Source organism: Hermetia illucens, chromosome 3 (assembly GCF_905115235.1).
Source record: "Hermetia illucens chromosome 3, iHerIll2.2.curated.20191125, whole genome shotgun sequence".
NCBI lineage: Eukaryota > Metazoa > Arthropoda > Insecta > Diptera > Stratiomyidae > Hermetia > Hermetia illucens.
In genome coordinates, this window is record NC_051851.1 from 152386554 (window position 1) to 152411405 (window position 24852).

Consider the following 24852-nt stretch of genomic DNA (forward strand, 5'->3'; position numbering starts at 1 on the left):
GTTACCACATTATATTATGTTAATTATATCTAGAAAAGGAATTCGAGAGTGCAGCCTTCCTTCTGCTGCAAAGAGAGAATATAATTGTCGTAATATTAAAAGATTTCACTTTGTTTTTCCTTGCTGCGCTATCTTCACGGGAAATAAATACGCAGGCACTTCCATCTAAAAGTATATACGCTTTTGTTCATACAGAAAAGGCTAAGAAAATAGGTCGAGAGCTTACTCGCGGCGGTCACGCCCAGAAGCCTAATAAGGAGAGAAGTAGGCAGTTAACTCAGGTGCCGTGTAAAATTTCGAATGAATTCCTAAATATTGCTCTTTTTTTCTGTATATAAATACGCCGAAATTACAGATTAAGTGAATACATTTTTGGAAATTTCCTAAAATAACTTCTCCTGGTGGAAAGCTTGGAACTAATCCTACCTCCTAACTAGCTAAGGCTGTATATGTTGCTTAAAGATAAGACACATTTCTTGAAGGAGAGGTGCTGGGCGACTCTCTGTATAATCCATGTATAGATAGAAGACATTAGCGTTTTGTTGTTTAGGAATCCACTCTGTGAAGTGATGACATGATGATCAGTCGGCGAAATAGTACAAAGCGCTACTCATCACAGAAAATAGATTTAGATTAAAACTTGTAATGTAGTGAATCAAATACATGGCGTAGTAGTATATAAGTAGAAACATTTGCAACTTAATTTTCAATTTATGTGTCATTTAATTTTATTCTTTTTGTAATTGTTACTAATTATTTAAAAACTTGCAGGACAATAGGATACAATCATTGTTTGTTCTTTAATTAGTTTCTTTCCGTGTACTTTGAAGATATTAATAACATTACCTAATAGCAAATAATAAGGAGAAGCAAACAAAATCAGCGTAATCTGGGCTTCCTTTGATATATGCCTCCAACTGTTTTAGTCCTGTGGCCGTATCCTTCAATTTCTTACACCTAATGTTATTTCATCATTGATATCGATTACATCTTTTCTTTGGTTTCTCGACTGGCCTCTTGGTAATATTCCCCCTGAATATCCTTTGGGGAATTCTCATGTGGTCCATACGCTGTAGGTGACCACCTCAGTGTAGTTTTTGTAGTTATATTATGGGTGAGACTTCTTCTTCACCATGAATTTGCCACTCATTTCCTATGCAAACTGTCCCAAGCGCTTTTGGGGGTTGGCTTTCAATATATTCTAGACTTATTCTAGCTATTATCTTCGCTACGACACGGAGCACGCGAATATCCTTGTCACACAAATATTACATTCAATGCAGGTGCTCTTCTTTGGAATTTTAACGATAATTCTTTTATGCCACTGCCTGGAAAAAGTGTCTGATTTTCGTACAAGGGGAAGTTGCAGACCTGCATCAATAACTGCAGGTGCAGCGATAAATAACTCTGTGGCTTTACTTCGCGTGAGTGCATTGATGACCGAAATGGTTGCTCTTTTGCTTGGAGGAACAGTCCGTATCTGCATGCTACGGTGACTTGCCATTTCATCCACAAGATCAGGAACTTCATTCGATGTGATACGGTTAAGAACCGTGGTGAAGTGTTCTTTCCGTCGCTTTAGTTGGTCGTTATCGTGTATGAGAATTCGACCGAACGAACCGTCAAGCCGGGCGTCTTGACTTCGTTTGAGTGCATTGATGCCCTAAATGATTTCTCTTCTGCTTGGAGAAACAGTCCATAACCGCAAGAGGATGAACCCCTCCAAATGTGATACGGTTAAGAACCATGGTGAAGTGTTCTTTACAACTCTTACCCTGACCAGGGTAACAGCAAATTCTCTCTTGTCGCGGCGAACACTATGCTGAACTTCCCGGGATCTCGCTTAATATTGGAGTTCGAAAGCGTCACGCCAGCCCTCGTGGTGCTTAATAGAAGTTCCGTTCATCGATCCGCTTCCACAATTCCGTAGTCAGCCGGATCTCCTCGGATCCCCTTCGGAACGTGAACGACGAGCTGCGTGGTCCCTGAAAAAGGAGCACTTTTGATGGCAACCTAATGCTCATCGATATTCTCAGGTGGGTTACTTCATATATATCTGCGTCCGATTCAGCAAGGTAGGTCTGAAACTGTCGAGCGACAGTTGTATCATACAAGCAGTCGATGCTGAAATTGGGGCGAGGCTCCCTAGCGAAAAGTGGCGGACATAACACAGAAGTGAAAGTAAAAGACCATCAGATGGTGATCCATTTCGAGGCCGATGTCAGCGCCTCTCTTGTTACGCACATCCAGGAGACAACTTCTAAATGTACTGCTGATCGCGAAGTAGTTGATCTGATTGCTCGTATGGTGTCGGTCAGTTGAAACCCAACTCACCTTATGGCTCTGTTCTCGAAAAGTGTGCCACCAATGACGAGGCGATGGAAACTACAGAAATCCACGAGTCTCCTAGCATTAACGTTACGGTCGCAAGACCATGTTTTCCAATTACATGTCCGAACATGGTCAGAGTCCACCTTGCCATTTAGATCATCCATCATGATCACAGTAGAAGCCTACCATGAACTGAGTGTAATTGCTCGTAGAAAGCATCCTTCTCCATGATATCGGAAATCTCCTTTGGTGCATAGCTTCGTATAAATGTGATGCTTTTTAACCTCGACCAGTATCTCGCAGTTAGAAGCCTGTCAGAAACCGGCTCCTAGGTGAAGAGAGCGCCGTCTAGCGGTAACCGTCGGAAGCAACCCGATACCGGATCGGCGTCTGCTACCACTTGGCTCTCCGGAGTATAAAAGCACATTGTCATTAGTGTGGCAAGAGGGAGAGGAGTACTCTCAAGGTGTACCGCTATATTACTTCGGATAGGCCCAAAATGTTCAGCTTTTATCGTCGGAATTCGCTTTCAAGTTGGAAAAAGCAAGCATTCTGAGGACTTTCGCTACCGCACATTCCAGAAACCAATCATAGTTCGTTTTCGGCAGCCTAAGGTTTTCGGCGTGATGTCAGTACCTATCCGAGGCTTTATTCACATTTCGATACATTGTCAAAATTTGCAGGCTGCTAATCCACAAATTTCAATCTTTGAGTGTATTTTGAAGCCCCAACTTATAGCGCTATTATATTACAATGTTAGTGCCGCAAAAAGTGATAATGAAGTGAAAATCTCTAAGCCGAGCTTCTGAATTTGACTTGTTTATGTTTTGTGTAAGACAAAACCAAAAAAGTAGGGCATGATCGTACCGTAAGTTTGGTAGAAATCCAAATAGAAATATTACTCACAAAGTTATAATGAGTCAAAGTTGTCCCTTCTGCGTAGATTCAAGATTTTGAGTGCCAATATCTTCTGAAAGTTCAAATCGTGGCGGGTCTACCTGTTTGGATAACTGGGGTTCAATTGGGATCTACCTCATATAACCTAGTTAATATATTACACGTTGTAGTGTTTGACGATTTTTCTCCTTTCTTTTTTGATATTCTTTGCCGCCGCAGAAATCAGCACCTTGAAGCAGTGCTTAAGGAATTTGAAACGGTGGAATGCTTTCTTAAAGAGTAATGAGAAAAACGTTGACATTGAGTAAAACGTGAATAAATTGGTTGTCGTGCGCTTTATAGGATCATCAACTCAATTTTGTTGTCTGGAGCACTTGAGTTTGCCCTGGGTTGGGTGTAATTGTGGGTTTTCCGATGACCATCAGCTTGACGTTCACATCGAAGCATTAGCCAAGATCAGGGTCCTTTACTTCCGTAAATCGAAAATTTAACTGTGTTTTTATTTCCTTCCATTGAGATCCTTTTCAACCCTGCAAATGTTCAATACCTCATTGTGTACTACTTTCATTGAGGTGTCTTCAGATAGGGGTCAGTCCCTGATTTGATGTGATATAGAAGCTTTTTTTTCAGAAATCGATCAGTTTTTTACGACCCCGACTACTTTACGTGTTATTGTCTTCTCTGCTTCAATTAGGGGGATACTACTTTGCCCTGTCCCCGATCATCGATAGCAATATATTGATTTTTTTGTCTATTGATTGATCCAGTCGCCCTGCGACATTTTTGTAAGCAGTTCAAAATTATCTTGAAAACCATTCTTCAAGTCCAGTGATGTTGGCCTCTTGTGTGATTTCCGTGATCCCTGTTCGTTACGAGTGTTTAGTTGTTCGATAATGTAGAAATCTGTTTTGGTTGAGTTCTGCTGATATTGCTGAGGTTCTCGATCGCTAGCCCGAAACTATGCAGGTTTTTTGCCGATTTTTCATCCCCAGATCTTTGTTTTTCTTGAAGCTATTATGTTGTTGCAAATGAAATGGCCGTTTTGGTACTAAAATTTGAAACGACTGTAAAGCTTACAAAAATTTATTTATTGAATGAAAATAGGTGCCAGCCGATTCAAAACACTTCTCCCAGCGAGATTCAAGAGCATGTATGCCAGTTTCGTAGAAGTTCAACTGTCGGGTGTTGATAAATTCGTCGAAGGCAATTTTGACAACCTCTTTGTTCCTCAATTGTTTCTCCGCCAAAAAATGACCCAAATGCTTAAAAAAGTGGTAGTCGGTTGGCGAAAGGTTCGGTGAATATGGTGGATGAGGCAGAGTCTCATACTGCAATTCGTTTAACTTTTGAACCGCTGTTCTGGATTCATGAGGTCGTGCATTGTCGTGCAGGAGTATCACATCATCTCTGTTGACTAATCTCGGCCGTTGAATACTCAAATTTTGGTGCATTTCCTCGGGTTTGGCACAGTATTTGTGTGCATTTATCGTTTCTCCAGGTGCCAAGAAAGAATAGTGGATAACTCCAGCTGTAGACAACAGTCACCATTAACTTCTCCAGATGGAGGCTCGTTTTCGACATATGCTTCGGTGGCTCATCAGCATCTAGCCATTGTGCTGATCGGTGACGATTGGCGTATAATATCCACTTTTCATCACATGTCACTATTCTATGCACACATTTCCAAGTTGTTGCAAGTGTCGGGAAACTGTCGAGTAGTGTACGCCCAGTTTCTCTGCAATGTCTCTCACAGACTGACGTGTGTCGGATTCGACTAGCAAAACTGAAATGACTCCTTAATTAAATGTAGGAGTATTTATACTTCATTATCCGACACCAACAGCGCCAACTGGTAGTGGTTTGATACAGCAAAATCGCAACTAACTTTACTTGATTGCCAAATCGGTCATTTCATATGCAACAACCTAATAACTTTTTAGTTTGATCTGCTGAACTAGGAACTTAGGGTTTCTCACATTGTTCGTGTTCTTACCTTACTTTTGGGAGTTTCTTTTCTTCGTATACATGAGTTGTGGTTCTCTTAGGGTTCAAATTCGCTCTTTTGATGCTAACTTGCGGGTAATCTCGAACAAGGATCAGTTATTTATGGCAAGTTTGCCTTAACTTCACTCTTTTCATGTGTCTATTGACTAAGGGGGAGATTGTCATAGTAGAGTAAGTGATGTTTTCGATAGCGTCTTTAGGTATGACTTATCATGTAATTGTGAATTATGAACTCCTGATTATATACTTGTAGATTTAATGTTCATATATTCCTGTCATAATTTATTTCTCTAAAAATTTAACTGAATTTAATTTAAAATTTAACTGAATTCAAAATAGTTAATAATGCTTCGTAGGTGCTCCTGTACTACAAAAACACGTTCCTAGTAAGGGTGTTTCTAACAAATGTGGTGTTAATATGGACTTACTATCCAATTTTCATGTACATTAAAACTGCGTGGCTTTGATTATTATTGATAAATATTCAGGTGTATTATACATAAATGTACATTCAAGGAAGCACAGTAGATGCCATTTAGGATAAATGGGCGGATATCATCCCAAATGGATATGTTTGGGTTGCGAATTCCATTCTACCTAATTTCAACATATTTTTTATATTTACTTTGATCATAAACCTAATACAGTTCAATTACTTTGATTTGATTATTTTTCATGCTCATTTATGGGAAATTTTGAAAGTTTCCATTATCACGAAAGGTTCACTGAAATGGATCACTGAGCACTTGTCATATGTGTGCAGTGAAACGTCTATTCCATCTTTCTCGATTAACCAATGCTGATTAATAAACGAAAACCAAATGGGCTTAATTCTATTCTAAATTCTCTCTTAAACTTGACACTAGACGTTTCACTGCTCCACACCCTAAATATCATTTACCATTTTGTCATTTATTTTGTATTCTCTTATTTTAAATTCTTATTATTTCTAGAGTGCAATGGACTTTACACTTTTATTTTCGTTTGGTTCTCGCTTCTTATTTTCTTGGTTATTTTAGGAATTTACGCAAGATGAAAGTACTACTGAAATTCCTACTGAAAATACGCCTGTACGTAACTACATATATATAATATTACATGCTTATTAATGTGTTGTCCAAATAAGAGAAGAGATCAGTAACATTCTATAGTATCTTAACACCTACAATTAGAGGCCCCTATGTATCTGTACAGTTTAGCTTTTTGTTTTGTCATTTGACTATCCATTTCCTGAATGGAAATTCCACTAACCACACATATCCTTCTAGTTGGTACGCCGAAGCACGCGCAGCAAGAAAACTCCGAAAACAGAGAACATTGCAATGGGTTCGATGTCGGATGAAACCACAGAAGCTGAAGTACGTCCTACCGTCCTGGATGAAGTGATCCTAGGTCTACAAAGCTGCGGAAACTTTTTATACATCAATAGTTATATTTTTACAAGCATAATAATGATGGTAAGTCGACAATATCGCCGAAATATGGGATTGATAGTAATTTATCTATTATGCTTTTCTAGGTATGGAGCATAGTGTATCATAGTTGGTTGACCTTTGTGTTGTTAATATGGGCGAACGCTCTGTGGATGATACCAAATCAAAGGAAAACAATGCTCAGGTCTTCACCGTTTATAGTTTTCTATGCGGAGCTACTACTTATTGCGCAATATATCTATGGAATGGATTTGACTGATGAAGAGTTACCATCTTCGGTTGAGGTAAGTTTTTCTCTAAAGGAGTATTTTCCAATTATTCAGTGTTATTTTCGAGGCATTGAAATGCACGTGGAAATGTGCTTGAAGCAAGCGGATTCAAAGTGACTGTAACTTGTCCTGCTATATTATATATAAATGTTCTGATCTTTGTTAAGACTACCCCGAATGCTCTACTTGGCTCGAATGGGCCATAATGAGGCTAAGGTTAAATATTTCGGCGTATGTTCCTACTATTCACCCTTCACTACAGTATTTTCCACATGTGAGACCTAGGAGTAGTCGTTTATGCGGGCTGCGACATTGCACAGATTATGAATGTCTTCTTGGTGCTATCAACCCTAGCAGAAAAGCCTTCAAATACATCTTAAGTACTTCGCAAACCATCGCGAAAATTGTGAATTGAAATCAACTCTCTATATTCACCTCCACATTTTTGACCGCTGGGGGTTCTTTCTTAATGATAAACAAAACAAATTGTACCAACTGGTTGGGGGTTGAGTAGGGCTGATAACCCTACACGGAAACCCAAAGTTATGGAGCCACGAAAGGATCTTCGGACTAGATTTTGAAACGTCGGACCCGGCAACGAAAACGGACTATTTGCGTATTTTGTCATTGAACGTGTGAACCCTCTATAGAAAAGAAGCTGCCAAGCAGCTACTCGACGTTCTGTCCCAATATAAGGGTGATGTTATAGCATTACAAGAGATGTGCTGGATAGAAATCGGAGAGGAGAGCCACAACATCATATATTGGTAGGTTGGGGAAAAAGAAATGCCGTATTTGTGATCGAAATTTGACGCTTTATTTAACATACTTAGAATTCTCCGATTAAAGTCAAATATGCGCAAGTCAAATATTGTTCGCAAGCTTGTTGCCATTTAGAAGGCAACTTCATTATCTCCGCCTTATAAAAAAACTCAGACAGCCAGTTTTCGCAAGCCTCTTTTGAGGCCAACTTAGTAGCACCAAGAGCGTTTTGTATGGACTGGAATAGATGGTAATCACTTGGTGCCAGGTACGGACTATACGGTGGGTGCGATAGGACATCCCATCCAAGCTCCCGTAGCTTCTGGCGAGTTATCAAAGATGTGTGAGGCCGAGCGTCCTGGTGGAACACAATACCATTCCCATAGTTGAGTAGCTCATAGTGAAGCCCATGATGTTTTACGTAGGCACCTGTCGTGGGACTTAATCCTACGGTCCTCTTCAGACACAGATTGATTTTGTGACCACAATCAGAGCCCCGCTGAGACAAGCAACAACGGTACCAGTCTATACCAAGTGCATGGCTTAGCATTCATACTGGATGCAAGAATTACCTAAATCTCTACCGAACTATGGAGTACGGCACCCGTGTTGATACGCAACACCACGTCGAGGCCCGAAGACCTCTTCTCGCTTGAGCATAACCACAACCACCATGAAACTCCCACTAGGGGGCCAACCGCAAATAACCGAGCTGTCCTCACATACAACAGGAGTTCACCCGAAGTATGTGAGTCCAGGGGCTTTCCCGGTTCCCATGGTACCAGTATACCCCTGGTAAGGTTTCGTGACCAATTTGCCACTTCAGATGAGTCCCCGTACAGACTCGGGTCTGATCGCCCTGATTAGGCCTTTGGAGCATTCGCCTACTGAATCACGGCCGGCAAACCAAAGTGATTACAGCGTCTCCCGGTGCCACTACTATGGAGGTTCTCCTCGGCCACTTGGTTTTGGTTTGGCAGATGGGGTTGCCGCCCCATCTTCCTCGCCGCCACCTCTGAGCACCAGTAGCTCATAGTGGATGACTCCCTTCCAATCCCACCAAACAAACAGCAAAACTTTCCTGGCCGTCAATCCTTGATTGGCGATGGTTTCACGATCTTTTTCGCTTGAGATTTTCGTACGTGATCCACTTTTCATCACCAGTCACCATCCGTTTCAAAAATGGGTCGAATTCGTTCCGTTTCAGTAGTGCATCGCAGGCGTTGATTCGGTCCAAGAGATTTTTTTCCGTCAATTCGTGTGGCACCCAAACATCCAGCTTTTTTTTTGGAATCCAATCTTCTGCAAATGGTTCCAAACGATTTTATGGTCTATAACCAGTTCCTGGCCAATCGAGCGAATGCTCACATGTCGGTCTACTTGGATGATTTCGACGATTTTGTCGGTTTCTATGACGACTGGCCTAGCAGTACGGGGTGTATCTTCGGCATCCACTACAGAACGAAATCGATCAAACCAACGCTGTGCTGTGCGAATCGTTACAGTATCGGACCCATAAACTTCACTAATTTTTCCGGCCGCCTTCGTTACATTTCTACCTCTCAGGTAGTAAAAACGTAAAATATGATGAATTTCTTGCTTGGTGGATCTTTGACGTGCTATAACTTGATACTAAAACGTACGATCACAACACTGTCAAAGAGACACTTGTAGCAAAGATTATCGTCTTCAAGTCGCCGTATAGTATGACCCGATGTGATAAGTACAACACAAGATATGTTTAAGTGTCGCCATTTTTTTTGGCAAAATATGAAATTTCTCTTTCTCTAACCCAATAAAGATGGTGGAAAAATAGCTGGTTTGCGCAGAGAACGATCTACAAACATGCATGAGGCTCTGAATACGGGACAATTTTAAATCAAATTGACCACGTGTTGCTAGCCTTGATGGTTGTCAGAGTCAGAGTGCTAGCAGTTTAGATGGCCGTGGATTTCTAGTTAGATTACTGCTTTCCTGAAAATCTTAAGACATTCTTGCGTTTAATCGTCTAAAATACTCTCTGGAACTATCCGGCGCTTGAATAAGTTCACCTCTCACTTCCTCGCTCTCTTTGACCTTTGACATCAAAAGTTTTTTGCTGGATATGGTTAGTTTCCCTATGTCGGGCTCCTATAGAGTTTGTGTTATCACTGCTCTGGTTGATTGACGGAGGTTGGGAAATCGTTTCACTCTGAGCTTAGTCGCTAGTCGCTAAAAAATATTTCTCGGCGTTTATGAACAAGGACATTAGTTCTTGGGCCAGAGGGTGCGTCGCATGTCAGAAGTGTAGGGCCACTAATCATGCTAATTAGGAAGTAGGTGTATTCCCTAGGTCAACAAAGCATTTCCCCACCGTACGTCTCCACATTATATGCCCTTTACGAAAGTTACACGACTATAAGTATTGTCTTATGATCATTGATCGTTTTGTGTGGTGACCTGAAACAATTTTTTGGAAGGACATTATAGCACAGTCATGTGCACAGGCACTGTGTTCAGATTGGATTCTGTGCTTTGATGTTCCAGTCGTAATAATCACAGACCAAGGAATGTAGTTCGAATCTACTCTCTTCGTGGAATTTGGGAAACTCTTCGGTTTCAAATGTCATTGGATAATTGCCTATTATCCGCAGTTCAATGGGCTACTGGAACATTTGCATAAGATCCTAAAAGCCGCTATGATGACACTCGTCCTGGTCGCAGGTCTTGCGTTTTGTTTTGCTTGCCCTGCGTACAGCCGTTCGTGAAGCTTTTACTGCCGTCGATGTTGATCTGATGTACGGGGAGAATCTGCGACTTCCCGGCGACCTGGTCCTCGACAAAAGAGCCGATCTGAGACTGGATTGTTGCACTTGCTCTGGAGGCTGTTACCAAATTGAATCCCTCTCTGCCATCTCACCACGCGCGCAGCCAGGGGTCAACGCTGCTAGGAAGCTCGAAGTCTGCGCTCACGTCCTGGTGAGGAGTGCTGTCATCCGGAGGTGGCTGCAGTCACCATACGAGAGCCCCTATAAGGTGGAGAGCATTCGTTCAGGGATAAGCCTAGACAGACTGAAACCTTTCTTTCAAGGGGCAAACTCACGTTTTGACGCCTGTTATTCAGTCTATGCGGCTGGAAAACCATGCCAGAAATTTTCCCACCAAACCCCTTGATTTTCGCAGGCGGTGGAATGATGCTGAATATCTTCTTCAGATCGCTATCATTGCCAAAACGAGCAGTGAGCGCAGGCAGAAAGGAGCGTGGACGGCCAGGAGGTCGTTTTTCCTTTGTAATATTAGTGAGGAACACTAAATTTAAATTGGTTTATAGTTGAAGAACTTTGAAATATATTTAACGAAAAGTGCGAGTTCCTTTCGAATGAAGTTCCAGTGAACTCTGCCTCCTTCGCTATTTTTCCCTCTTCAGCGAATGTCATAAGAGAAGTGATGGATAATGGATAATAGATCATCGACGTCAAGGTTATTGATGAAGAGTAAAATCGATAGGGGTCTTAAAATGGATCCTTGCGGGGGAAGAAAGCAGGATATCCGACTTCCGAAAAAAATTCTGCAGGATGAGGTAGAAATATAGGAGTTGAGTCATGTTATAAGTATCAGGAGAATGTTCAGAGAAGCGAGTTTGAACAGAAGTAACATGTAATTTCCGTGTCATGTGTGTCGACAACGTGCACTTTTTACTGAGCATTCAGACATTTAGCTAAAGTGGTCGGACAACCAGCCACATCTTCTAAAAGTTTTTGGAAGAGGAGGAAAAGAGCGAAATAGGCTGTTAAATTTCAGCGAGAGAATGATGGTCGCTTTTGTATATGAAGATTAAAGGGCTTCTTTCCAGAGGCTAGGAAAATAACACTCTTCTAGGGCCTTGTTAAAAGTGATTGAGAGAAGAAGGGAAATATATTAATTAGAGAAGAGATGGTGTTCAACATTGACATCCAGATTGTCAATGAGAAGGGGTAAATATATAATATAATGCGGTAGATACCAGGTGTGATTGCGAAGTACATGATCTCGATGCGATTTTCAGAGAGGAAGAAGGGATGCAACAAGAAAGCAGATCAGACAGAATCATATAAAATGTACCGAGGGCTTAGCCGCACCTTGAAATATTAACGATGGAAGCCCAGTTGAAAGACTCCAGGATTGAGTTCAGGTGTTCGTAATTGGCCTTTCGAAAGTTGAACTTAGTACAGTTGTGAATAACATGGGAGTTGAGATGTATGATTTGATCGTTGAATTCAAGTGCAGCTTAATGAGAGTTAGGTGTGGCTTAAAGAGTATGCCAGGCAGGTTGAAGAGGACACGATCAAAACTGTGATGGAAGCGATTTCTGGTGCGGACATGGAGACAGATATGAGTGGCAGGAGTTATGAGGAACACTCAGAGAGTCGGCAGCTTTCAGCCAGCATTATATGCTCAAAGACGAAAGTCTTTGAGTTGTTGACATTGGGAGTAACTAGGGCACATTGGATGACTTTCCTTGCCATAGAGAGTTTGCGACCAATGTGAGGCGCGAAAGGTGACATTTCCGCTATCTTTTGGGGTTTACACCCCCGGGCTTGTTAGTATTAGGATCAGAGCTTCCTTCTCTTTGCGAATACTCTGATGCCTAAATGAACTTTGGAAGATTTTGTTCACTAGGTGAACATCCTCTTGTAAGTTCGAGCTTGACGTTCAAAACGGGGCTCTTCAGCGGATTACTTTGCATAGCCGGCTGAAATTATTGCAAAGGTGCCTGTGTGGAGGCTGTAGAAAGAAGAGGCCTTGTCCATTCACTTGCCCATCCGAAACTCAGGAGCTGCACCTTTTGAATGTTTACCGAGGAATTAGCTCAAGTTATTGTCCCAACATATTAAAATTAAAGTTCATTGGCGCGTTTTGTTGATTTTTTGGGTGTTTACAGGAGGATGAGGAGGTCGAGGCGAAACCGGCCGGAGTTGTGCGCAAAATTCCCATAGTTCAAATGGCCGCTCGACATAAGATTGGAAGGGAGCCACAGCCATCTTTTCAGCGCCTTCAGCGGATTTACCATCCTCGCTGACGTAAAAATGCCCCTCATCCCCTCTCGACAAATAATACAAGTTCCTTTGGACTGGAATTGCCGTGAGCCTGGCCATCTCTGGGACTTGTGTCGAGCGCGCCGAAGGGTTTTTTTTCTACGGATGCGCCTGACACTTATAAACCTGATTGCAATGCGTGTGAAACACAAAAATGCATTACCACCAATGTGTTCCGATCTTCAGGTTGGTGGCTGTCTCAGAACATAGGAGAGGCTGAGGCAACTAATTCACCGATTTGTCATCTCTACGGCCTACTGTATCATCAAGCATAGTTCCTTTGCAATGCGATGATTCCCGGGTCGCATTTACCGTTTGTAGTCCATCTGAATCTGTCAAGTTCATAGTGTCTTCTCACGATAACTTTATATAATTAACCGCAACACCCAACTCAAATTCGTCAACAAGCATAATTGGCAATTTAAATAAACATTCAATAAATTCTAATGCACTCGTTACGCTATCGATCACTTCGCTGAATTTGCTTGGGGAGGAGACATATGAACCCGTACCTAGACACTAGCTCCCGTGTCATATTCGGCTGCGGAGATATCAGGAAGCTCGAGAGCGAATCACGGGCATCTCGGAGCTGTATGACACCAAAACGCTTAAGCGTTCCATTCTCCGCGTACGCGGACTGCATGAAAGAGGGCACATCAATTTCTTTCGTCGGTAATGTTAGCGGACAAGCCTAAGGGAGACTTACGATCTATGCGAACATCACTCTTTTGGGTAAGGGTGTACTGGGCTTGGTTGTATCTCCGCTGAACTGGCTAGGAAAGGTTTCTGCTACGGTTACGTTTAGGGGATCTACAGTTAACCTGGAGGTCTGGATCAGCCCCAGTCTTAGTCAAAATATGAATTTGGGAATTGATTTTGTTCGCGCTTTTAATTGAGCACCTGACCTTTTTCTAACAAACAGTATTCCGTGTTCGCAGGGTTCGAGAGCTTTTGAGATGAGCGATGACACCTGTTGCCCGTGCATGAGCTTTAGCTGCAAGCTACGGTATCCATGTTTCCTTCTATGTAAAGTGTGTGTGTATAAAGTTAATCTCTGCACGGTAAAGAGTGTTTATCCCATGCCTCTCATTGATGATCTTGAGTTGGTTGCCTAAAGCTCAATACATTTCTGGTATTGAACTTAAGGGCGCCTTATTGCAGATATTGCTCGATGGGGCGTGAAGGGATAAGACCTCCTTCATCTTCCCAGATAGACGTTGTATTACTTCCGAACAATGCCATTCGGATTGTGCAATGCTCCACAGACATTGTGTGAGTTAATAAACAAGGAGATTCCAGCCCATCTGAGGAATCAAGTGTTCGTTTATCTGGATAAGTTTTTGGTCGTGTCTGAGACGTTGCGACTCATCTGAAGAGCGCGTGTTTGACTATCAATGTGGAAAAGAGCCATTTCGCACGGAAGGAAGTGAAATATTTGGGGTATATCATCGTTCATGGAGTAGTTCAGTCGGATCCTGACAAAATAAAGGCTATTGTGGAGTTTCCGCTACCGAAATCAGTGAGACAATTGCGTCGTTTCTTGTGTCTGCGGTTGGTACCGTAGGTTCATCCGCGACTACGTAGCTGTTACAACTTCTTTAACGAATATGCTACGTAAGGGTCAGCGGCTGGAATTGACCGATTATGAGCTCAAAGCATTTCATCAACTGAAGACGGCGCTTACTTCCGCTTCGGTGCTGCATAATGCAGACTTCAAACCGTTTTCTATACATTACGACGCGAGCAAAGACGGCATAGGTTCACGTCCAAGTAACATCTGAAGGTGACGAGGTCCCTATTGCTTTTATGTCGCAGAAATTTAGCGCTGCGCAACGCAATTACACAGTGACGGAAAAGGAGTGCTTGGCTGCCGTGCAGGCTATTAACAAGTTCAGGGCTTACGTGGAGGGACATGAATTTGAAGTGGTCACTGATGCTTGTCTCTAATGGCTGATGAGCCAAAGCAATGCCTTGCACGATGGGCGTTGAAGTTCCAAGGTTTCAAGTTCACTATCAAGTCTGTTCCGCGTTCATGGTACTGATGCCCTGGAGATGTCAGACGAGGACATCACTCAACTCTGGTCCAAATTGAATATCGTCCACAAAGTGAGTTGAATGTGACTTAATTCTATGTTTTTTCCGAAGTACATGGACACTGGCGTTCTGTGTATCAAGTAGATGTTCACACCTTTATCTCTACTATTCTGTAAAGAAGAGTCATTGTGGGAAACAAAATTGCGTATGTTTCTTTGTTAACAAATAACGCAAAAGCTAACACCATTACTTTTCTTTGCATCTTCCAAGGTACAAGCTGTGAACCTGCGTCAAATTGGTTTCGTAAAGCCGGCGAAATATCCTTGTGCTCCATTAATGTTGAAAACATTCTTCATCCTCATGTTTTGGAGTACAATGCGTCAATTATTCAGGGAGCAGTTAGAGAAAAGACGCTCTGCAACTTTAGCTAATATTGTAGCGCCGTTACAGTTATCTGTAGGAGCAGCGACAGCAGGTAAGTTTCCCATTTCATTGTAGTTTCCGCAAGTCCCGAGAGTCAACTTAACCTGAAAATATATTCAACAGGTCTATCGTCCGAAACTGCCGAACGAAAAACACGTTTCATAGATAAAGTCGGAGAAGTTTTTAAATCACTTCTAGTTAAATTATGGATTTGGTTGCTAGTTTTCGTCATATTTTTGTGCGGCATAACTGGCCACCGAATGACCGGGTTCCGTATTTGCTACATGGCATTGTTTCTATTCTTCGTTTTGGCCTTCCAGTTGTCATGGCGCTCGTGGACGAAAATCATGTACGGGTACTGGCTCGTGCTTATTGTGTACGCTATGACAATTCTGATTCTTATTTACACCTACCAATTTGACCAGTTTAATACATATTGGGAGAAGTATATAGGAATCAGTGACACATTGTAAGTATCAACTTTCAACCGCCATTTGAAAGGGATGAAGGTTTACCTCTTTTGTATCATTTATTCCAGACAAAAAGACATAGGGTTGGAAAAGTATAAAACGAAAGACTTATTCCTGCATTTATTCAATCCTACGCTAATCGTAGTTATGACAGTCCTACAAGTTCACTACTTCCATGCGAAGTTCCTCGAGTCATTGATAAAGCAAGAGGTCGAAGAAGTCCTCCCGAATACAAGAGAAGAGGCTGGAGAAGAATCCAAGCAAGATGAATCGCCCAGTGACGGTCTAGACAAAGAAAATGGTGACCCACAGAAGTACTCCCTGTTTAGACGGATTTCTCGTCGCCGTATTGAACAAATAGTTACTACAACCCGTGCTGCGGGCAAACAAATATTGGAATATGTTTGGATTTTCGCAGAGTTGCATTTAATGAAAGTTATAATGGTGGTTGCGTTTTGGTGTTGCTTAGCTAATGTGAGATTTGTTGTTGTTAGTATTTGGAGGTCCTTTTTAATACACCTTCTCGTTTTCTAGGTGTGTGTTCTTCATATCGGTTTCGCTTTCCTTGCAGTCATAGCTGTTGTGTCACGAATGAAAGTACAAATATTTATAAGTCGTGTGATATCCGTGCAAATGTCGATCTTGTTGTTAGCTAAAATGATTTATCAAGTAGATTATATAAACCATAAGAATTATGATGCAATATGCGATGTAAGTATGATTTCATGATTTAGTTTAGAGCAATTTGAAAATGCGTTGACCACTCCCGCAGGAGAACTCAACGGTGTCGCTCATCTATATCAACAACGCCGAATGGTTTGGCCTGTCCAAAATCACCGAATCAATCGGATTGGCGACGCTCGTTAAAGGCTATATTATATACATGATTGTTGTCACTCTGCATGCTGTGGTGATTTTCCGACAAGGATATCGAAGGAGCTGGCTTGGCTTGGAAAATAAGAGTCCACCAGTTATGTTTGAAGGTGTTAAACGAATGGATGCAGAGGCAGATCTTGTTGGCCTGTTCAAGTTCCTTTTGAACTATGGTTACTACAAGTTCGGGTTTGAGGTTACTATTTCAGCTCTCACACTAGCACAGTATCTAAAATATTACATTTCAGATTTCCTTAATTGCATTAGTATCTGTTATAAGTTACCGGCAGGATATACTTGCTATACTCTATGTAATGTGGTTGTGCATTTTGTTTAAATTAAGACGATCTTCGTCCGCCAAACTGTGGCCGTCGTTCCAATTCTTTGTGGCAATTGTTATTATATTAGAATATGTGTTATTTGTCGGTTTACCACCTGGATTGTGTATGGGTGAGTTGGAAATCTTCTGCTGTATTAATTCATCTGAACATGATTTTTCTTTTCGACAGAGTGGCCTTGGTATAATTCACCTTATTTGAATGGCTTACAGTCCTGGGCCATGGTGCCTGGACCTCATTTGCATAAACAAACTACCAAGCTGATGTTCGACTTTATCCTTTTAATGTTCATATATCGTCAGCAACGGGTATTTACCTTAGAAAAGAAATTCATTGATTCAAACATAGAATATCCGGCGGGAACGAACAAGTCCATTGTGAACGATATCGACAACTTAGATGTAACGCCGTTGGATAATCCAGTGCCTGATTTCATTTCCAACGTCAGGTAAGTGAGACTGACTAAACGATTACCCTATCTAGCTCTCTTCCTTGAGGAAGGCTCTCCTCTTCCGAATTCAATTTGTTTTTTGCTCAAACCACTGACGAATTTCATATTCTCGATTTCAGAAATTGGTTGGACATTCTAAAAATTGCAGTTCTAAATGGTTGTTTCTGGGTCACCTTGGCGGTGGTCTTCTTAGCCGGAACCAATACAATAAGCATATTTTCGATTGGATACTTGATCGGTTCGTTTATTTTCCTGTGGCAAGGCACTGACTTCTACTTAAGGCCGGTCAGAAGCATCCTGAAATGGTAATTTATGATCTTACTCGGCTTTAACGCATTTGTGTATTTAACTATTCTTGGTCTTCTTACAGGTGGTATGTTCTGATGGGATACAATGTCATTGTTATCAGCATAAAAACTATAATGCAAATTGCTGGTTGTCTGTTCTTGAATACGCTGGAACAGCACGCATGCTGGTTTGTACATTTATTTGGAGTGTCCTGTATACATGACACTATTGCGGAAACTATGGGTGGCATGAAAACTCCCATGCATGAGTGTCAGGAGATTTTGGATGATACGGGCTTGACGTGGGACGCCGTTTGTTTCACTTTCCTCATAATGCAGTTGCGTATATTCAAGAGTTACTACTTCCATCATATAATTAATGATACGAAAGCGAGCACAACATTGGCGTCAAGGTAAGTTGTTTGCAATACTGTTTGTTTGTTTGATCATTGTAGATTTAGAAGTAAGTTATAAGGCAGTATTAGTCTCGTTAGATAATGTGAGTGTAAAGAAAAAAATCTGATCTCCTCAGTTGGCAATATACATAAGGTTGTCATTTACCCCTTGGTGGCGCGTCAATCACACTTACCCTTGGGCAATACATTCATCGGCCGCCTTGGGAGAGTGAGTTCCATTGCATGTCGAAGCAATTGGCATGTCGCGCTCCTTAATGTGACCTATCCACTGCCACTGTGCGCCGAACAAGTTCCTCATTAGAAATAATATTGATCATCATCAACGGTCCAACAATCGGTATCCGGTCTAGGCCTGCCTTAATAAGGAACTCCAACTTAGAGTCGATAACAGCAGGCTTTATTTTTTAGCTGACTATGAATCCTACTCCGAGCACGTGGTTCACTGGATGGCCGCTATAATATATGATGTAGTGACTTTTCTCCATGTAACCGATCTCTGTCCAGTGCATCTCTTCTAATGCTGTTACATCAGCTTTATATTGGGGCAAGGTATCGACCAGCTGCTCAGCAGCATTCGGTCTGTATAGAGAACGCACGTTCTATGAGAAAATTCGCAAATCGTTCTTCCGTTTTCCTTGCCGGGTTCGTCCTTTTAAAATCCATCCTGTCCGAGGCTCCTTCTGTGGCTTTATAACTTCGATTTTCCGTGTCGGGTTGTCAGTCCTACCTGGAGAGCCAGTAGGTACAATTTGTCCCGTTTTTTTTGGCGCGGGAGACTCGCTTTCATCCTTCTCCGTCTGCAGCTTTTCGTTGAGAAAGAGTTCCCAGCGGTCACCAGGTGGAGGTGGAGATAGGGTTTAGTAGTAGAGCTGTTGGTGTTGGTTCAGCTTTTTATGTTCCATCGTGGGTACTAATCCACGTTTCGCCCTGGGACTTATACTACCCTTGGACCGCTCAGTCAGTACCAATACTTAGACCAAATATGGATGCTCTGCACATCTAAGAATTCCCAGTCGATAGAGTGCTCCAGGAGGCAGGAGTCAAACAAACCCATTTCCAGAGTCGGGTTTGATAGTAGAACTGTTGGGCGTTTCCAGGTGTTACGCTCCATCGTATCAATCCACGTTTCGTCCTACTACCCTTTGACTGCTAGGAGGAGGATTAGTATCGTTAGATAATGTGAGTGTAAAGGAAAAACTCTGATCTCCTCAGTTGGCAATTAATATATGGTTGTCATTTACCCCTGGCTGCCGTGTTAATCACACTTAAACTTGTAGAAACCCACTCGTCGGCCATCTTGGGAGAGTGGGTTCCATTGCATGACGTAGCAATTGGATTATCGCCTTCCTTAATGTGTGACCTATCCACTGCCACTGTGTGCGAACCAAGTTCTGCGTTTGAAATTATATTAAGCTACCGTATTCCGATGATACGTCGCAAATATGCGTTCATTAACACAAAACGGTATCGCTTGATCTTGTGGTTGAGATAACTGCATTTCCATATTTCAGAATGCGTTGGGCGATATTCAGTTCAATGCCACCGACGGCATAAACCCCGCTTCCTATCCAAATCGATTAACGAGGGTGCAATTACCCATGAGATTGAGAACTTCAGGTTTGTTGTTTTTTATCTTCAGTCTGACTCTTTTTGCCTCCACTGAACTCCTCCACGTCCTTGGGACAAAACATCATGCAATACTTCACCGCTAACAAGAAGAAATAATATTGGTGACAAGATGCAACCCTAACGGACTCCGTTTTAGACCTCAAATTCCTCCAAGAATTACCTTAGTGCAACAAGTGAAATTTTGCGCGAATAGCTGAAGGTCCGTCTTGCATAGAATGCGCTAGATACTACACACCCTTCCTGATCACGCTATGGAAAGCCTTCTCGAAATCGATGAAGATCTGTTAAAGCAGACTTAAACTCCGCACACTTTTCTAAAGTGATCCGTAAGGTGTTGATGTGGTTAATGCAAGAGGATCCAGTGGGGATTAACCATCTTTCTGTCGATCGAACTGTCGAGATGTTCTTTGATGCGTTTCAGGGTTATTTTATCTATTAACGGCTTTACTCCATACATTGATGCGAGATTATTTCTTTTCTGTTTGGAGGAACAGTCCGCATCTGCATGTTACGTTGCCTAACCATTTCTTTCACAATAGGTGATACGATTTAGAATGGTGGTAAAGTGTTCCTTCCACCTCTTCAGCTAGTCGACTGTTAACGTCCGTCTGTCACGACGCACACTACGTTAAACTTCCTGGGATTTCACATTCTTCCATGTTTTCGCAGTCAATCAGATCTTGCGAGACTCCTTTTGGGATGAGGTCGACAACATGCGTAGCATTGGGGAAAAGAGGATATGTGATGGCGGCTCAATGCTCAGTGGTATTATCAGCCGAGTTATTCAGTGTATTTGCTTTCCTGTCAGGAAGATAGCTCTCTCATTTTCGAGCGTCAGTTGGATCATATATGCCGTCAACGTTGAATTTGGGGGGTCGTAGTTCAAAAATGCTGCGAGAAGTGGCAGACGCAACACATAAACGAAAGCAACCACCATTAGACGATGATCCCTTTCGAGGTCGATGACAGCGGCTTCCTCGTTACGCACCTCCAGAAGATAGCTCTTAAATCTACTCATCATCATGATTTTCATCAACGGTACAACAGCCGCTATCCGGTCTAGGCCTGCCTTGTTAAGGAACTCTAGACAACCGGACTTTGCGTCGAGGCCTACCAATTCGATATTCTTAAAAGCTGTCTACGCTGCCCCATCTCGTTGCGTTAGCCGTTAGGAAAAATCCGACATTGGGTTCACGTCTACTACCCCTTGACTTTCTAGGGTGCAAAAGCACATTACCATGTGCCACTATCTTACTTCGCTTAGCTCCAGAATGTCCAGCTTATCTCGTTGGAATTCTCGCGCGATTTGGAGAAAACGAGTATTCTGACGACCCTCGATCCAGCTTTGTACTAAACGACATCCGAAAAGGAATACGCCTGGGTACATTAATGTACGTCGGAGGTGCATTCAATTACGCCCCCTTAGTGATACGGCAAGACGGAAGTTGAGAGTTACCACCAGTTGCTGCTGGTCGATTGAACGAAAACTATTGTCGTGAGTGCCAGGGTTCTCAAGCATTACTGGCAACGAAGGGGCTTAAAGGCTGGCGAAGGGTTTGGCTCCACAATGGTGAGAACAGCGAAGGGGGAACTTCTAAGCGTTCACGCAGTCAAATGAAAAAAACTTGAATTCCTCTTGGTGGGCAAAACTCTGGTTGTGAAAAAATTCGTGGTTTCTAGAGCGGCATTTTTGCTGTCGGCTCGTCCTTCGATGTGCCTCGCATTACCACCTCTTCTTCTATCGCCAGTTTTTTTTAATTGAGTTCATATCTTGGTCCCATGAGTAGTCCGAAAAAGGTGTCCTTGGCTAGGCCTACCATCAGGGTGAGGGTCTTGTTTGAAGCTGAAAGTGCCCAAGGTATTCAGAGGTCTCATACTAAGGACCAGCCTCCCCATTGGCCACGCAGCCCTCAGCATATGCTATTTCATTTTGGCTTGGGGTCCTGTTAGCAGTTTTGCAGTGGAGGGAGGACAATTCCTGGGTTGTTGCTTCCGCTTGGAATTCAGAACAGATCCTTGTTAGTTGGATTGGCCTACTCAATCTTTTCCCGTCCGAAGCCGATTTCCAGCGGCCACTGTCAGGAGGCTAGTGCAGGTCTATTTGCCTTATATATGTGAATTTTGTTTTTTCTGTGTACATTTCTTGATTTTATTTTACTTTTCAGAGGTGCTGAGATAATTGAAGATTTACGTGAAAAGCAAATCGAGCATAAGAAAAAACACGAACGAAATGTACTTCGCAAGATCAAGAAAAAAATGGAAAAAATACGATCTAAACAGGAGAAAATGCTGCGACATTCTGGTGAAAGAACGCATGCCTCAGGTAAGTCTTGACTTTTATTCTCTTTTATTTATTTGTTATAAATAATCAGGGAGAGAAAGTGGGGAGAATGAAGCCTCTATTATCCGTGAATAATAAGCTTGATGGAACATCTTGAATTTAAGAATGTATTCGAACAGGTTGTGAGTGTTATAAGTCCAGAGGTAAATGTTTCGAATGACAATATTTAGAGTCAGTAACTAAAAAGAAAGCTAACAAAAATATTATGTTTTTGTGGAAGAAGTTGTTTAAGTTCAAAGAAACTTTGTAATTATTTATTTGTCAATAGCATGTAATTTTATGAGTATATTTATTATGAGTTCAGATAAGATATGTTGGACAGATTTTGAATCGGAAAAAACGTAACATTCCCGTTTCGATCGGAATTTGGATTAAAGCAAGTCCAGAGTTTTTGATTTAGAATGGTAGAATCAATGAAGTAATAATTAAATTTTGAGGGTGATCCTAATCGGGCTTAAGATGTTTTCGCGACAAGATTTTCCGCAAATTTCGTTATTTGTGTTCTGTTATTCAAATGTGTGTTTTCGGTTATTTTGCTAAAGTGCTGAGAGAAACAGTAAGTATCGTTACATGTTTTGACTAACAATTTTATCAAAATTTATCTCCGCCGTACCAAAAATTGGCACTGCCTCGTCGCTTCAAAAAATCCCGATCCAAATGGAGCAGAAGGTGAAACTTTAAGCAATCTATCATCTTGCCAAGGATCGGGTTATCATACACCCATTGATGACGATGATGAAGATGACGAGGACTACAATGAGAACGTCCAAGTCAGAGCACCACTAGAAGTGCCGTCCAACTATTCAACAATTAAGTCCAATATTTCTAGTGCGCCGTCCCTTCTGCCCACACAGGTAGAAATTCAAAATACATATTCCATCCCAAGTTCTACTGAGACTACAAATCAAATTGTGAATAGGTTCCAACACCAACATCGGCTGCAATGACATTTTCATCGGAGGGTTTTCTGGAACATCGAAAAGTCTCTCTTGGATCCGCACAATCGTATGACTTGAAAATTCCAACATTTGAAGAGTCCTCGTCGATTTATTTGTCTCAGCCAGTTCGTATATGTTTATTCAAGAAGTTTTGCCATGACTAACGAATCTTTTCGTCGAAGGGTTCACCTGAAATTCGGATAGAGCGCAGTGATACCATTGATGATCCTGTTTTCACTGCTGATGAAAATGTGGATCAGCTAGATCCTAATCAGTCTAGAAAGCATCGTCGTCAATCCAGTGTTAATGCCGTTTCATGGGACGACGCTATTGAACCTCAGGATGATAAAGAAAAATTAGTAGAGGAAGGAAAAGTATAAGATTTGTTGCAACGCAATTTTATTTTATTTACAGTGCCGTCAAATGTGAATTTGTTTATCCAATGGATGCGTTTAGAATCAGTGATTTTGATAATAATTGAGGGTTCTGGTTAGATCAGATATTCTCATTCTTTTGTTTTGACGATCCCCTTCTTCTGTCGCAATCAGCAGGCACTAGCTCTGTCTTATGGACCGTTGGTTCGTTTCTCCAAACATTCCTTGACAATTCGCACAAATTCCTTCGCCCACCACACTATAGCTCCCTTGTGTTTGTTTCCTACCAGCTTACGTGTTCAATGGGATTTCTAACCTTTCTAAACTTCGTAGGCATTTTAACTTTTCGAATGCAGCTTATGGTGTCACTTACTACATTTCGCTGTCGCCTTTCATCAACAAATGGGATACTTGAAAAGTGAAGCATCTACTCTCCGTATTTAATTAGACATTCATGGTAAAAGGTGGGGTCGCTATGTCCAAAATGATATAAATAGTGACATCATGTGTGATGTTCGTTTAAAAACTACGTGAAGTGATAATTTATATTCCCAAGGCTGCTCTTCATCCTTAGCCTCACAAGCAGGGTCGGTTCGTCGTGATCGGTTGCACAATTTTGTTCTGTCATTTGTCTGACCTGGATGCAGTCGCGAGGCTTTCAAATTCCCATCCGGCGTATTAAGTCACCGCTGTTCCGGACGGTTTTTGTTCGTTTATCAATGACACTTCGATGTTCAAACCAATTTTGTAAGTGAATTCTCGTCACCTCGAATTAGGAGACCATACCATCGAAGACGCCTCTCTCGCAATTTTTCCACGATCGGTGCAACTGCATAAAGCAGGATAATAGGCGCTGGACGCTGGATATCTCGTGTGACAGAGGGGACAGTGTCCATAAAAAGAACAAAGAGGAGTGGTGAAAGGGCGCTTCCCTAATGAACACAGTCAGAAACACGAAGCAGTTTTGATATGCCGGTACACTTCGAACTTGACTTTTCAGATCCTGGTAGAGCTATTAAACCCAGCGTACGAGCTTTTTTGGTATTGGGTGTTGTCGCAGAGCATACCAGATAAGGTCAAACGTTTTCTCTAGATCCAGAAATACAGTGTCAATGTCAATTCCCATAGAGTTTCCCCGTAAGTAACCGTGCAGCGTGTATTGTGCCAGTAGTTCCGCAGTTCTTGACAAACCCGGCTTGATTCTCGATTATTTAAACGATGTTGCGAATACGGTTGTCAAGAATGCGTTCAAAAATCTTGATGATGTGGGATAGCTACCGGGTTGGACGGTAATTTAAATATTCTGGTGGACTACCTTTCTTTTTTCATTTTGGAACTATAGTACTTTTTTGCTAGTCAGATGGCGTTCTATCTTCCTCAATAGTCCAATTGAAGTATTATCCACTAAAACCACCCCACTTCTCCGCCCATATCCCCACGCGGCCACCATAAAGAATTACTCTAGTTTACATCTATCGATTAGGTTACGCGTCCGACGCGCCTTCCCGGTTCGATCCAATTCCTGCAG

General features: G+C 42.0%; 1 protein-coding gene across 9 annotated transcripts in view; it reads left to right on the top strand.

Moving 5' to 3' along the window:
- The window catches only part of LOC119653264 (piezo-type mechanosensitive ion channel component), a 111665-nt gene that overhangs the window by 36797 nt on the left and 50016 nt on the right, over positions 1 to 24852 (top strand). For 4 of the 9 annotated variants that reach the window (XM_038057880.1, XM_038057876.1, XM_038057878.1 and 1 more), the window contains exons 9-24: positions 6252 to 6302; positions 6501 to 6689; positions 6752 to 6949; positions 15055 to 15259; positions 15331 to 15676; positions 15746 to 16151; positions 16212 to 16388; positions 16450 to 16746; positions 16799 to 17000; positions 17060 to 17336; positions 17459 to 17644; positions 17710 to 18039; positions 21837 to 21994; positions 22679 to 22866; positions 22932 to 23075; positions 23133 to 23324. In XM_038057880.1, the coding sequence (XP_037913808.1) occupies positions 6252 to 6302; positions 6501 to 6689; positions 6752 to 6949; positions 15055 to 15259; positions 15331 to 15676; positions 15746 to 16151; positions 16212 to 16388; positions 16450 to 16746; positions 16799 to 17000; positions 17060 to 17336; positions 17459 to 17644; positions 17710 to 18039; positions 21837 to 21994; positions 22679 to 22866; positions 22932 to 23075; positions 23133 to 23324 (3546 nt within the window). The remainder of the gene's footprint in view (positions 1 to 6251; positions 6303 to 6500; positions 6690 to 6751; positions 6950 to 15054; positions 15260 to 15330; positions 15677 to 15745; positions 16152 to 16211; positions 16389 to 16449; positions 16747 to 16798; positions 17001 to 17059; positions 17337 to 17458; positions 17645 to 17709; positions 18040 to 21836; positions 21995 to 22678; positions 22867 to 22931; positions 23076 to 23132; positions 23325 to 24852) is intronic. The other 5 variants (XM_038057881.1, XM_038057882.1, XM_038057883.1 and 2 more) reach the window with 2 other exon arrangements.